Source organism: Toxorhynchites rutilus, chromosome 1 (assembly GCF_029784135.1).
Source record: "Toxorhynchites rutilus septentrionalis strain SRP chromosome 1, ASM2978413v1, whole genome shotgun sequence".
NCBI classification, from domain to species: domain Eukaryota; kingdom Metazoa; phylum Arthropoda; class Insecta; order Diptera; family Culicidae; genus Toxorhynchites; species Toxorhynchites rutilus.
Window position 1 is genome coordinate 108913077 of NC_073744.1, and position 16341 is coordinate 108929417.

General features: G+C 41.0%; 1 protein-coding gene across 3 annotated transcripts in view; it reads left to right on the top strand.

Moving 5' to 3' along the window:
* Positions 1-13650, top strand: part of LOC129763521 (glutathione hydrolase 1 proenzyme-like) — a 307297-nt gene extending 293647 nt beyond the window's left edge. For all 3 annotated transcript variants that reach the window (XM_055762668.1, XM_055762667.1, XM_055762666.1), the window contains 3 exons: positions 12963-13033; positions 13163-13276; positions 13462-13650. In XM_055762668.1, the coding sequence (XP_055618643.1) occupies positions 12963-13033; positions 13163-13276; positions 13462-13608 (332 nt within the window). In that variant the 3' untranslated portion in view covers positions 13609-13650. The remainder of the gene's footprint in view (positions 1-12962; positions 13034-13162; positions 13277-13461) is intronic.
* The last annotated feature ends 2691 nt before the right edge of the window (positions 13651-16341 follow it).

Sequence of the window (16341 nt, forward strand, 5' to 3'; positions counted from 1 at the left end):
TTGTCTGCCTTGTGCTCTCAGTGCTCTAGAGAGCTGAGGCGATATTTATCAGCGTCAAATCGCCTTCAATGAATTTTATTCTTTAGTCCGTAAAAATACCATCGCTAATTGGCTACGCAAATGGAACGAAGATGAATTGGGCCGGTGGCTCCACTCAATTATCCCTAAGGTTAGCTTCAAACCATGGTTCAAAAGTCTGGACTTGAGTCGAGACTTTATTCGCACCTTCTCCCGACTCATGTCCAACCACTGTTCGTTAGACGCGCTACTCTTTCGTATTAATCTTGCCGACAACAATCTTTGTGTTTGTGGCCAAGGTTACCATGACATCGAGCACGTTGTTTGGTCGTGCGAGTTGTATCTTGTCGCCAGATCGAATTTAGAAAACTCCATTAGGGCTAGAGTAAGGCCTGTAAAAATAAACGAATTTAATAAAAAAAATAATAACACGATATGATATGGTGTAGTGGATATTATATTATACATCAATATTTGTTTACGAATGCTGTAATCGATCGTCGTTATCGGGGGGTTATCGGGTATTTCCGAGGAGGAATCGATTGCCCCCTTTGAGCGTTGATAATTCTTTTCCGACTAAACGAAGTGGTATGATAATCACTTTATTCGAAAGATGAAACGTCTAAGATTTATATGCTTGCTACTTATTTATTGCTAAGGCAACCATAGTCCTAGTCCACTTTGCGGTTATATCAAAGATATAACCCACTTCTAGTTTTTTATAAATTTCCTCCAGAGCATATTTGAACAATACATTTAAATAAGTATGCTCTATCACTAACATACGTTTGAATATATTGAATTGTTAAGATAGAAGTTCACTATTAATATTAAATTTTAGAATCTAATAAATTCCCATTCATCTTTGCTGTTATTTACATGACTATTTTTCATAATCAGCCATTCCATGTCAAACCGATATAGTGTTTCTCAGATTTTCGTAGTTTTGTTCCTTTAAAGAATATTAGACCTGTTTATTTTTATTTTCCACTAGCTGACCCGGCAAGCTTCGTCCCGCCCAAAATTTGTGTTTTGTTAACAATACCTTCAAACATTCACGTTTTCTCACTAAGCGAAAATTCATAAGTCCAATCGCAAAACTGTTCATTGATTGATCTTCTAATCGACCCCGTTGAATTTACCTTTTACTATAAAATTCCTAGTACTTCTACTAAAACTCATCATTATAATATCAAATATAAACTTCAGACACAATTCTCGTTTAAGATTTTTCAACCACTTGCAAATAACATGTTTCTCCGTTACATGGAAAAAATATTTGATACAGAAAATATGATAGAATAAAGACAGACCCTTCCCTCTTCTCCTCTTAGAGAGGGGGAAGGAGTGTCTATTCACCATAGAAACGTTTCGTGCCTCCTAAAATCTTCACATGCCAAATTTGGCTCCATTTGCTTGATTAGTTTTCGAGTTATGCGGAATTTTGTTTTTCATTTGTATGACAGCCCAGCAGTTACATCGTACTTCAAAAAGTTGGACGCTACGCACTTCGCGTTCGGAATAGAAAAACTCGTGCCACGCTATGAAAAATGTCTCGAACGTTACGGCCGTGCTCCCGTGACGAGTGGTTAGCGTCACACCTAACATACCGGGATTCAGGTTCGATTCTCGTTCTGGTTAGGGGATTTTTTTGTGAAAGAAATTTCCTCCAACTTGTACTGTGGTCATGAAGCTTGCATTCGGCGTATTATTGACGTAGGACTACGTCTTTCATTTCTATACCGGGGTGTAAAATCAAAGTTTCGAAAACGAAAGCGTTACGCCTGAGACCGAGATTTTGAGTGTTAATAGCTGTTAAACAACTGAACGAAATTGTATGATAAACACTTCATTCGAAAGATAAAATGCCTACGCGTTCTATACTTGTTACTTTCTGATCCAAAAACTTGTTTCAATAGTCTTAAATTTGCTTTCAAAACAGGCTATTGAAATCACCAATCGGTATATAAGCGAGCGCCGCTCGGAAATCCACTCAGTTCAAATTGAACAGCGATTGGAGCATGTTGTCGCTGTTGTGGTGAAGCTCTTCATTTATCATAAGCGCGGATGAACGGTGTCACCAATAGCCTGTTTGTGCACCTTAGGCCAGAAGAGAATCCATCAGGAGGAAAGTGATGCCACAAACGGTTCCCCGGGAAGATCTCGAAGCAGCCGCTACACACACACACATATACGCGCGGAATTCTTTCCGTTTGGATGCCATTCAGCATCGAGAAAGATCCGGAAAATAATCTGCCAGTTCCTCTAGGAATTTAAAAATACATTCATGTAAAAGAGTTTATTTGAATGTTTTCTATCCATGTAACACTGTGACCAAATATGTTTCAATCAAGTGCTATTAACAGGTGGTTATCGAGTTAGCATAAACCACTGATGAGCTTCCAGTATCGAGGAAAATGTGGAAATATCCAATCGTTACTGAAAATAATCTGCCAGTTCCTCTGGGAATTTAAAATTACATTCATGTGAAAGAGTTTATTTTAATGTTTTCTATCCATGTAACACTGTGGCCAAATACATTTGGTTTTATAATTTTTCAATCAAGCGCAATTAACAGAATAGCTTCTGAAGATTATTCTTCCCCATCAGTAGGATATTTCCGTATCCAATATTGTATGCGCCCGCAATCGATTATTGCTCAGTCGCCGAAAGTTCCGAGCTCAGAGAGTTCATTCCCCTCTAATTCCAGTATCGAGGAAAATGTGGAAATATCTAATCGTTACTGAATATAATCTGCCAGTTCCTCTGGGAATTTAAAAATACATTCATGTGAAAGAGTTTATTTTAATGTTTTCTATCCATGTAACACTGTGACCAAATACATTTGGTTTTGTGATTTTTCAATCAATCGCAATTAACAGGATAGCTTCTGAAGATTATTCTTCCCCATCAGTAGGATATTTTCGTATCCAATATTGGATGCATAAAACCTTGTGCCTACAACGTAACGCTCTCGTTTTCGAAGTTCCCCAAATATTCATTCATTCAGAATGAATTCAGATTCAACTTCAAACAAATGATCTCTAAATCAACGATAGTCCTACGTCACCCTTGCGGTTATACCATAGATATAACCCACTTCCTGTTTTTGGCATAGAAATCTCAACTAAGTACTAATAAAAATGACGCAAGTAATACTACGTTGAGACGGCGAAGTTCCTCAAGGAACGTTAGTGCCATTTTAGAAGAAGAAGAGCTATACATTTTATTAATTTTCGAGGGTCGTTCAAAAAATATGTTTCAGTGCCTCAGAAATCGAGGACAAAAAACAAGGTGATTTTCGTAATTATCTATTTTTCTACATAATTGCTGTAACGTTTGAGGCATTTTTCATAGAGTGGCACGCGTTTTTCTATTCCGAGCGCGAAGTGCGTAGCGTCCAACTTTTTGAAGTACGATGTAACTACGTAACGAATTTCGTCAGCGTTATCGAATCGATCGCCGAACGCCTGTTCCATCAGTAAGTGATAGTCGCTAGGGGCGAGGTCTGGGGAGTAAGCTCGAACACAGTCCATTTTTTCAATTGCTCTTGAATTACGCGAGCAGAATGGGGCCGCGCATTATCGTTGATAGGGAACACTCCTTTCGTCAATAAACCTGACCTTTTGTTCTTAATCGCGGTTCATAATCGGTCCAAAACTTCACAATAGTACGGTGATGAAACAGGCGTTCGGCGGTCAACGATTCGATAACACTGAAAAAAATTCGTGACGCAGTTACATCGTACTTCAAAAAGTTGGACGCTACGCACTTCGCGCTCGGAATAGAAAAATTCGTGCCACGCTATGAAAAATGTCTCGAACGCTACGGCGATTATGTAAAAAAATAGAAAATAAAACGTAGATTACGAAAATCACCTTGTTTTTTTGTCCTAACCTTATTTTTCCGCGATTTCTGATGCACTGAAACTTATTTTTTGAACGACCCTCGTATATTTCGGATTGTTTGTACTATAATTTCCTACGAAACCCTTATAATATGACATCGGCATGTGTTTTTGTAGACAGTTCGTCAAAAAAAACAGGAAGTGGGTTATATCTATGGTATAACCGCAATGGTGACGTAGGACTATCGTTGATTTAGTGATCATTTGTTTGAAGTTGAATCTGAATTCATTCTGAATGAATGAATAAATGAATATTTGAGGGACTTCGAAAACGAGAGCGTTACGTTGGAGGTACAAGGTTTTATGCATCCAATATTGGATACGAAAATGTCCTACTGATGGGGAAGAATAATCTTCAGAAACTTTCCTGCTAATTGCACTTGATTGAAAAATCACAGAACTAAATGTATTTGGTCGCAGTATTATATGTATAGAAAACATTAAAATAAATTCGTTCGCTTGCATGTAATTTTCAATTCCAAGGGGAACTGGTTGATTATTTTGCAGCAACGACATCTTTCCGGATTCTCCTCGATTCTTCTCGAAATCCACCAGTGGTTAATGCTAACTCGATAACCACCTGTTGATTGTACTTGATTGAAAAATCACACAATTAATTGTATTTGGTCGCAGTATTAAAAGGATAGAAAACATTACAATAAACTCTTCCGCTTGAATGTAATTTTCAAGTCCAAGTGGGACTGGCAGATTATTTTACAGCAACGATCACTTCATTCCGGATTCTTCTCGATAACCAGCGAACGTAAAGAGTTGCACGCGTGTATGCGTGTGGCAGTTGCTTCGATACCTCAAGCGGAACCAATTTTTTGATGCTGGTACTCTCTCGGTCGTCTTCTCTTCTCCTTCTGATGGATCGGCATTTCTGCCCTCACTCACAGTTCTAAACAAACTGCATGTCTTTCAGGTCAGGTCAGGCCAGGTAATGAATCCCTCGATCCCTCGCCGTCCAGCTCGTCCAGCACGTTCAGCTCGTTCAATTACGATGTTGTCTTGTCGATGTCCTCACGAAAAATGAATACGTTTCACCACCAGAATATCTCTTAAGTATGCTTTTTGTCTGTGATTGAATCGAGAGAAGGTGTGGTTTACGATGGCAATTTGAAAGGCAAACTAGAGGGGAATTAACTCTCTGAGTTTGAAACTTTCGACGACTGAGCAATAATCGATTGAAAATTATATAATTTTCACGATGCGAAACATTTTCCGTTACGCGCATACAATATTGGATACGAAAATATCCTACTGATGGGGAAGAATAATGTTCAGAAACTTTCCTGCTAATTACACTTGATTGAAAAATTACAAAATCAAATGTATTTGGTCGCTGTGTTATATGATTAGAAAACATTAAAATAAACTCTTTCGCATGAATGTATTTTTCAGTTCCCAGGGGAACTGGCAGATTATTTTTCAGCAACCATTGGATCTTTCCAGGTTTCTTCTCGATAACCAGCAAACGAAAATAATTCCGCGCGTGTATGTGTGTGTGGCGGCTACTTCGATGTCTTCCCGGGGAACCGTTTTCCGATGCTGATACTCTCTTGGTTACCTTCTCTTCTGCTTCTGATAAATTGGCTTTTCTGCGCTCTCTCACAGTACTGCTGGCGCTGAAATTGCAGCCAGTTTTTAAAATATGCAGCATCGGGATTAAAATCACTAGTCCCAACCTGGAGCAATATAAAATAATTGGATCATACCAGAAATCAAAAAATCATGAGTTTTACACTCACGATACGCCGTCTGAAAAACCATTTAAGGTGGTGTTGCGAGGTCTTCCTGCTATTGAGTTGGAGGATTTTAAAAAAGATCTGGAACAATCATACAATATTCAGCCGTTGGCTGTATATCGGATGACTCGGCATAAGACACCAGACAATGGGTATTCCAATGTTTTGTACCTGATCCACTTCAAGAAAGGATCAGCCAACATAACTCGCCTAAGAGAAATCAGTGAGATCTTCAACATCTCAGTACAATGGGACCGATACAAACCTCAACATCGGGATGTAACGCAATGTTCAAATTGCCTTGGTTTTGGACACGGAACAAGAAACTGTCACATGAAAACTCGTTGTGGCAAGTTTGCTGCTGACCACTTAACAAGCACTTGCAGCCTTCCAGAGGAAGAACCTCGCAAGTGCGTTAACTGTGGCGAAAGTCACCAAGCCACCAGCCGTAGCTGCACAAAACGTACGGATTTTAAACGTATCCGGAAGCAAGCTACTGATAAAACACTGAATAGGAAGAAGGTTCCAGAACTTACTGAAAAAGAGTTCCCTCCAATGATTTCTCGCACGATTCCTGTTCTTCCTCCTCTTCCACTTCCTACAGGTCGTCCCCAAACGGCCTCTTCTAGCGAAAAGCCAAAAAAGGAGCAACCGAGCTATAGTAAGGTTGCAGCTATTGGTTTACCACCTACACCAAAACCTTCACCTAATTCCTCTTCTACTGAGGAGCTTTATAGCATGCAAGAACTTGCAACCCTGTTTCTTGAACTAGATCGACAGACTAGAAGTTGTCGCAACCAACAGGAACAAGTGCAAGTCATGCTACACTTTTATTATAACCATGGATCGGTCATCTCTCAGGCTAATTAATTGGAATGCCTGCTCTCTCAAGAGTAAGGTCATCGAATTCACTGACTTCTTAGTGACAAACAGCATCGACGTAGCTATCATTACCGAGACGCATCTTAAACCGAATGTTAACCTTCGGGTTCCGAATTATCGTCTATTGAGAATGGATCGTACTAGTTCTGGTGGAGGAGGTGTTGCCCTAGCCATCAGAAATAACATCAGATATCGACTTTTGCCGTGCCTGAAACTCAACATCACCGAAGCTATAGGAGCGGAAATCACAACATCGATTGGGCCTATTATCGTGATTGCGGTCTACTATCCCAAGCAGACGTCAACCAGAGATGGCTCGGCGTTGCTTCTTAAAAACGATATCATCAAGCTAACACGAAGGCAGTCGAAATACGTTATCGGCGGGGACATTAATGCTCGACATCAGTCCTGGGGAAACCAAAGAAGGAATCAAAATGGAGTGACTCTAAACGATGATCTACAGTGTGGGCACTACAGGATTCTTAGTCCAGCAACCCCCACTCGAATTTCTCGTTCTGGAGTACATTCCATCATTGATTTCTTCATTACCAACATGGATCGCCACATCGGTGATCCTATTGCCCTTAACGAGTTGAGTTCGGATCACTTCCCAGTGATGGTTGAATTAGGAGTGAATGTCGTAGTCAGGAGGCCACAATGTAGACGAGACTATCATCGTGCGAATTGGGTGGAATTCCAGCAGCTTATCGACAACAATATTGATCTCGATCAGCCTCTTGAATCTCCCGAAGATATCGAAACAACAGCTATATTCAAACTGCAGTTATTGAGGCTCGCCCAAACCACATCCCAGACTCTGTTCAAATTGATCCAATTACTAAACATTTGATTAGACTTCGGAACCTCTATCAAAGACAGTACCTGCCTTCGATAGAGGTTCCGAAGTCTAATCAAATGTTTAGTAATTGGATCAATTTGAACAGACTTACTCACCTGAATCGTTTCTGGGATGTGGTTTTGGCGAGCCTCAATAACTGCAGTTTGAATATAGCTGACTGTTGCTTCGATATCTTCGGGAGATTCAAGAGGCTGTTCGAGATCAATATTGTTGTCGATAAGCTGCTGGAATTCCACCCAATTCGCACGATGATAGTCCCGTCTACATTGTACAACGGGACTATCATACAACGACATTCACTCCTAATTCAACCATCACTGGGAAGTGATCCGAACTCAACTCGTTAAGGGCAATAGGATCACCGATGTGGCGATCCATGTTGGTAATGAAGAAATCAATGATGGAATGTACTCCAGAACGAGAAATTCGAGTGGGGGTTGCTGGACTAAGAATCCTGTAGTGCCCACACTGTAGATCATCATTGAGAGTCACTCCATTTTGATTCCTCCTTTGGTTTCCCCAGGACTGATGTCGAGCATTAATATCCCCGCCGATGACGTATTTCGACTGCCTTCGTGTTAGCTTAATGATATCGTTTTTAAGAAGCAACACTGAGCCATCTCTGATTGACGTCTGTTTGGGATAGTAGACCGCAATCACGATAATAGGTCCAATAGATGTTGTGATTTCCGCTCCTATAGCTTCGATGATGTTGAGTTTCAGACACGACAAAAGTCGATATCAGATGTTATTTCTGATGGCTAGGGCAACACCTCCTCCACCAGAACCCGTACGATCTATTCTCAACAGATGATAATTCTGAACCCGAAGGTTAATATCCGGTTTAAGATGCGTCTCGGTAATGATAGCTACGTCGATGCTGTTTGTCACTAAGAAGTCAGTGAATTCGATTACCTTACTCTTGAAAGAGCAGGCATTCCAATTAATTAGCCTTAGAGATGACCGATCCACGGTTATAGTAAAAATGCAGCATGACTTGCACTTGTTCCTGTTGGTTGCGACAACTTCTAGTCTGTCGATCTAGTTCAAGAAACAGGGTTGCAAGTTCTTGCATGCTATAAAGATTCTCAGTAGTGGAGGAATGAGGTGAAGGTTTTGGTATAGCTGCAACCTTACTATAGCTCGGTTGCTCCTTTTTTGGCTTTTCGCTAGAAGAGGCCGTTTGGGGGCGACCTGTAGGGAGTGGAAGAGGAGGAAGAACAGGAATCGTACTAGCCACAATTGGAGGGAACTCTTTGTCAGTAAGTTCTGGAACCTTCTTCCTATTCAGTGTTTTCTCAGTAGCTTGTTTCCGGATACGTTTAAAATCCGCACGTTTTGTACAGCTACGGCTGGTGGCTTGGTGACTTTCGCCACAGTTAACGCACTTGCGCGGGTCTTTTTCTGGAAGGCTGCAAGTGATTGTTAGGTGGTCAGCAGCACACTTGCCACAACGAGTTTTCATGTGACAGTTTCTTGTTCCGTGTCCGAATCCAAGGCAATTCGAACATTGCGTTACATCCCGATGTTGAGGTTTGTATCGGTCCCATTGTACCGAGATGTAGAAGATCTCACTGATTTCTCTTAAGTTGGCTGATCCTTTCTTGAAGTGGATCAGGTACAAAACATTGGAATACCCATTGTCTGGTGTTTTATGCCGAGTCATCCGATATACAGCCAACGGATGTATATTGTATGATTGTTCCAGATCTTTTTTAATATCCTCCAACTCAATAGCAGGAAGACCTCGCAACACCACCTTAAATGGTTTTTCAGACGGCGTATCGTGAGTGTAAAACTCATGATTTTTTGATTTCAGGTATGATCCAATTATTTTGTATTGCTCCAGGTTGGGACGAGTGATTTTAATCCCGATGCTGCATATTTTAAAAACTGGCTGCAATTTCAGCGCCAACAATTCAGACCTTAAAGTTCCTATATCTCTCGATGTTATGAAATAAGGTGGTACTTTCACCTTTTTCTCAACATTTACTTTCTCGGTAGTTGGTTCCTCCTCGGTATGGCCATCCAATAAAGCATAGCGGTTTCTTTCTAATATTGGCTCCTTGCCGGTGTCCGATCGATGACGTTTGTTGGTACCATGTGGTATGCCTGGGTCGGTTGACCGGGTTTTCCCCATTGTAGTCCTCAAGGGCAGACAGGTGGTTGATGAATCGCAGGTAGACAATCTGAAAAGAGAAATAAATAGCTTTTTAAAAATCAGGTAATGAATAGAGCTCCAAACACGTCCGTCTCTGTCGACGGTCGGAGTGGAATGATTGAGTGGACTTCCAAGCGGCGTTAGCTTATATACCGATTGATGATTTCAATAGCCTGTTTTGAAAGCAATTTTAAGACTATTGAAACAAGTTTTTGGATCAAAAAAGACGGGTGGGTAATGTCGGGGACATAACCGGAGTGACGTAGGACAATACAAAGGGGACATCTTTTGTTAAATATATATTTTAAATATATTGTTTTATTTTGAATACGTGAATACCTACCTATCTACCTGAAAAATGGATTAGTTTACTGTTTACTCTTTATGAATATGTTGATGGTTCTGAAAAGAACCTTTGGTGTTGTGTTTTTGTTATCACTCGATTTCCCATCTTGTTTGGTAATACCTTCCTGTTTAGCTATTGCGTTTGCCACTCGCCACAGCTTTCACAGTTGGAAAATTTCTTCCCATCCAGCTTGTGACATGTTGTTCAGTAAATTACATTTAATGCGACGTGCCGGAGAAACACTTTGCCACTCACTGAAACTAATTGTTGCCTTGATGAGCGCCGAACCGAAGTTGCTCTGTTCTTGATACGGGTTTTCTGATTGTCGTGAGCAGCTTTGCAAGCCAACTCGAGCACTCCGACGGCCGAAACTCTATAATCGCTGTTAGGTATACTGGTGCTCCGGCACCAATCCGTTCGGCCTAGTTACCCTTGCGGAACAATCAGTGAATGCGACCAACAGGGAACTGGAGACTTGCACGGTTCGAGTGAAACTTTGCCTTTCCCTTAACTTGTCCTCCTTTGTTACGTCCACGATGCCGATGCCGTACAACCACACGGGTTTACGGTTTGAAAGAAAATAAGATATTTTTGTGTTTTATACTCTAGCGGTACACACTCACAGGATAGAGACAAATCGGCAGACTCAGCCAGAGGGGCGAGTCCAACGAGACGAACGAATGAGCGTTCAAAGGGAGCGATGGCAAAAAAATACATTCATTATGATTTGTTCGCTCGTTGGATTCACATGCAGGCTAAAGAGGGTCCTTTTCAGGATCACATAATTATCTTCAATCCAAAGAGTTTATTGTTTTGTTATCACTCGATATCCCCATCTTGTTCGGCTAAACCTTTCTGTTTAGCGATTGCATTTGCCACTCGCCACAGCTTTCACAGTTGGAAAATTTCTTCCCATCCAGCTTGTGACATATTTTACAGTAAATTACATTCAATGCGACGTGCCGAAGCGCCACTCAGTGTCGCATTGGAGGCGATTTCAACCTGTAATTGAATATTTACGATGACAGTGGTACAGTGTCGACTTTCAATTTGGGGTCATAATTTGGATCTCTATGTTTACAAAAATGTCCAACTAAATAAGTCGCATTACATGTCCGTCCAATTAGCTAAATGTCGAACTAATTGTAAATTACTGTACTTTCAATCTGGAAACAATTTAAGAATTGGTGAAAATTGAATAATCAGGAAAGTCCCCAACTATCAATAAGCTCAGAACAACTGCCAAATTCACATACTCATCATATCCTGGCAAACAAATTATGAAAAAATCAATTTGTGTTTTATTATTATTTTGGATAATGTTTTAGAAATCATTGAACTGTATCTTCTAAACTCTTTTTTGGTAGGTTTAATGGCCCTGAAAAGCGCCTTGTTTTATGGAATGGTTCCAATTTAGAAAACGTAGTACTCGTGGTTTTGAAAAAAAAAAACATTTCGAACGCCCTCGATGCCGCCTTGTTCTGGATTTGCCACCAAAGCAGTTTGTATAAAGAACAAACTTTTTTCTTCTGCTACCTGATGCCGTTTTGCGATTGCGTTTGCCACTCGCCACTCGCTGCAACTGTCTGTTGTTGTCTGTTTTCTTATCGTCGCGAGCAGCTCTACCAGCCAACTCGATCACTTCGGCGGCCGAAACTATATAACGCCGGCTAGGTGGACTGGTGCACTGGTACTAACGCGCTCGGCCTAGCTACCCTTGCGGGGAACTCCAGATCAACACGGTTCGAGCGGGATTTTGCCTTTCCCTTCACTTTTCCTCCTTTACCATGTCCAGACATGGCTGCTTGGGTTGGTTTGTTGATGTGTTGTGATGCGAACCGATGTGGTGTACGGTTCGAATGAGAATGATCGTTACGGCAGCGGAGCGGGGATTTTTAAGCTGACTGGCTGGCTCGAGAATTACGCATGTGTGAGACTGCGACCAATGTTTCGTTCATTTTTTTCTTTTTCCTTTCCAATCGTGCTTCATTCTATTTCGCTGCTGTTCTGGTTGCCCGTTTTGGTCGGTACGATTTGAGGAGCAAAAAATGGACCAATCAAAAATGGGCACATAGTGCATTTTGACAATGCTTGATATTTCACAATTATTCAATTATTTATCTCAAGAAAAATGAAATGTTATTCGTTATGATAGATGCGTAGATATATTTCCTATCAATTGATGCAAAAACCTTTGCGATCTATTGAGAAATGCTCGAGTTATAAGCGTTCCAAATCTTGCATTTTTTCCTACTTGTTCAGTGCCTGGATTTCCATTTCACCCCCTATATCTTCCGGTTAGACGTAGTCCTACGTCAAAAATAATGGGCACCGCAAAAAAACTATAGTGTATAGTGTATAGTATAGTGATTTAAACAAGTTAAACATTTGCTATCATTTTGTTTGAGCTTGAGCTTGAGTAGATTGTACTCTTCATACTTGCTCTCCGTGATTGAACTGAACCAGCGAAATTGCCCAAAGAACACACCGAATGACGCTTGGGAGTAGCCAATCATTCTCATTGTTTCTGAAGTTTCGGTGAATCGAGCTTTAAATAGTCAATAACGACGCCGGTCACATCCTTGCAGTCACCAGGAGAAGGGAAGGAATGTTAGTATGATATTTTAGCGATTATCAAGGAAGGGATAGCTGTTAGTGGGGGGAAGTAAGATTCAGGATTCATTGTGGTGAGTGATGTGATTAGGAGTTTATCCATTTCTTTCTTTCCATAATAACTATGGATAACAGCTATTACAACTATCCTCCTTAGGGGCTTTGGACCCTCTGCTCTGGTTCTCAATAGTTTCAGGTTCTTTTACGGACATGCTACTGTAGAGATCCTTCATTGGCAGGCGGAGCTCATTTGTTATCATTTTGCTTGAGCTTGAGCTTGAGCTTGGGTGGACTGTACAATTCGTAGTTGCTCTCCGTGATTGACCTGAACCAACCAAATTGCACAAAGAACACACAGAATGACGCTTGGGATCATTTGTTATCATTTTGCTTGATGTAATAAATCATATTTTCCAAACTCTTTTCAGGAAAAAACGGAGAAGCTAAACTGGTTGTTGGGGCTGCCGGGGGAACAAAAATAACGACAGCAGTGGCTATGGTAAGCAAATTGTGCATTCTTATTGAAAGATCAATCGAGGGGAATTAAAAGACAAAAGAAATATCCAAAATGCACATGTCATCTTCGCATCATTTGTAATTGTATTGATCGTAATTATTATTCTTGCAGATCATAATGAAATCACTTTGGTTCAATAGCGATATCAAAGAAGCTGTTGACACTCCCCGAATTCATCATCAACTAATCCCGATGTCACTTCAATATGAATACGGGAACTTAGAGGTGAGTTGTTTGACCATAAACATAGTATGTCCACAGCACTGTTGATGTTGTTACGGAATCCAAAATCCGACTTTTTAGCGTTACGTAATTTGTGCACCACGTCTTATCGATACATAAATTTTTATCTTTTATTTGTTTCTACACTTTTTTTTAATGTAATGTATATGTTTGTATATTTTATCCAGGGCGTCTTAAAAGGACTGGAAAAAAAAGGCCATGAGGTAACACGTTACCGTGAGAGAGGATCGATAGTTTGTGGTATAGCGAAGAATGAAACGGGTATTTATGCCAATGCAGATTTCCGCAAGGGTGGTGATGTTGTAGGATATTGAATTATTGCTTAAATATCAATAAAAATAGCAAACGAAATTGATTGACCAATAACCCAATTGTATTTTAATTTATATCCGAACCATCGCCACAAATCATGTTTATCAATAACTCCGATTGAAGAGTTTTATTGCAACTACATGGTTTTCAAGTATAACTATTAACAGTTCAGACAAGATATTCTTTGGCGATATTTTTATTCACGTGGCGTTTGTTTAGATTTTTTTTTTTTGCATTAAATTCATATTTATTTAACAGTACACTTAGTCTTTCCTATTATTTACATAGCAAGTGATATAATGATTTTTCACTTTTCATCTTTGTTAAACATTGGTATTTACATATTTGTATGAGGTTTATGTTTTGCCGAATGCATGTTTTACAAAGCGCTAATTACATAGTTTTTTTTTTTGGTTTTGAATTTGATAACCTACCTAACCTAAAATTCCAAATGCTACTTAACACTAGTCTACCTATAAAGGTTATTTATCACTTGATGTTCCGAGTGTAAGCAGCCCTCTCGAAATTTGTTTAATTTGACAGCGAACCAGTCTTCCAGTGTATCGATTCCAGCCAGGTCATGGGTCTCAGATGTTCTTGACCAGGGAGGAAGATTGAGGATCATTTTGAGGATTTTATTCTGGATTCGCTGGAGCTTGAGCCGATGCGTCTGGGCACAGCTATTCCAAATCGGCATGCCGTATTCAATCACCGGGAAGATGATTTGTTTGTAGACAGCAAGCTTGTTATTCAGACACAGAGCAGACTTTCTGTTCAGGAGTGGATATAATGATCTGATCATTATACCGCACTTAGTCACAATTTTATCGATATGTTGTCTGAATAACAGCCTACTGTCTAGTGTAACACCGAGATATGTTACCTCCTTGGACCAGCCTAAGGAAGTATTTCCTAAACTGGTCCTGAGGTCATCAGACGGAACAAGTCGGGGGGATTTTGAATAGGGAAAAAGGATAGTCTGGGTTTTCGCCGCATTCACCCGAATCTTCCAGGTGTTGTAGTATTCAGACAGGACATTAAGGCCCCGCTGAAGTTTTTCCGTCAGAGCACGTGTTATTCGTCCCTTATAGATAATAGCCGTATCATCTGCGAACAGAGATAATTGGCCATCACCTGGTAAGGGAGGAATATCTGACGTGTATATGTTGAACAGCAGGGGTCCCAGGATGCTGCCTTGGGGCACCCCTGCAATGATGTTCAGTTCCCCTGAACAGACATTATTCAGCGATACCCTGAATGTTCTGCCTAAAAGGTAGTCTCTGATAATTTTTATCAGAAAACCTGGAAAACGTCGCTGATGCAGCTTAAACACCAGACCATCATGCCAGACATTGTCGAACGCCTTTTCGACGTCCAACAATGCCATTGCAGTTGTTTTGGAGACTGTTTTGTTCCGTCTGATGTTGTTCGTTACTCTGACGAGTTGATGAATTGTGGATCGACCACTCCGAAAACCAAACTGCTCGTCAGGGAGAATATTATTTTCGGTCGCGAAATCCGCAAGCCTGGAGTGGATCAGTTTCTCAAAAACTTTGGAGAGAGCAGAGAGTAAGCTGATAGGGCGATAGCTTCCAGATGATGTTGGATCTTTCCCCGGCTTCAGGATAGGAACAACTTTAGCTAACTTCCACTTCGAGGGGAAGTAGCCAAGTTGTAAGCATCGATTAAAAATCGATGCTAGATGTTCATATAACCTGGGACTTAGATGTTTCAATTCCAGGTTGAAAATGTTATCAAAGCCGGGGGCCTTCATATTTTTGGAGGATTTTATTTTAGCTTCCACCTCATCAGCAGTTACTCGCTGCTCATCACTCAAAGTTAATGGAACCCGATCCACTTCAGCTACAGCTTCCGCGACATCAGCTTCCCGGGGACTTGACATAGCCTGCCCAATGCTATGCGAGCTGTAGAAGTGCTGTCCCAATGCATCCGCTTTCTCAGCGGGGGTTATTAAAATATCAGGACTTGGGGAACTGGGGATTAAAGGTGGGATACGTTTAGGCTTGGTTTTAAGGATTTTCGTCAGCCTCCAGAAGGGGCGGGAATAGGATGGGAGCTGGCTCAATTTTCTTGAAAAATTTCTGTTTTTGAGATCCAAGATCCTGGCCTGGATCACTCTGGAAAGTTGGTTCGCTGCCAATTTCTTTTCCAGAAGGCGAGTTCGTTGGAACTGCCTCCGAAAAATGTTTCGCAAACGGATGAATTTTTTTGTTTCATTATCAATTTCAAGAAGGCTACTCACACTTGGAACTTGTTGGACATGCTGCTCTCGGGCGACTCGCAGTGCGTCTTCCACGCTACCCAGCGCGTTGTTGATGTCCTCTGGAGTCTGAAGGTGATGATCAAAACGTACCTCCGCGTCTACCGTTTGCTGAAATGCCGACCAGTTGACCCGATGATAATTTCGACGCTGCAATCTTCTAGTTTCCGCTTGTTCACCGAGAATCAACATCACTGGATAATGGTCGCTGCTCAGATCGTGCACCACCGATGGCTGCTGAACGTTCCCCATGTTGGTGACGAAGATGTCGAGAATAGAGGGGACCCCGGCAGGTGAATAATACGTTGCTTCCTCAGGGCTCAGGATGTTGTAGTGCCCGCAAGGAAGATCGCTGAAAATAACTGTGCCGTTCATATTCCGCCGGAGATTCCCCCAGGATTCGTGCTTTGCGTTGAGGTCTCCAGCTAGGATGAATTTTCCACGGTTTCTTGTG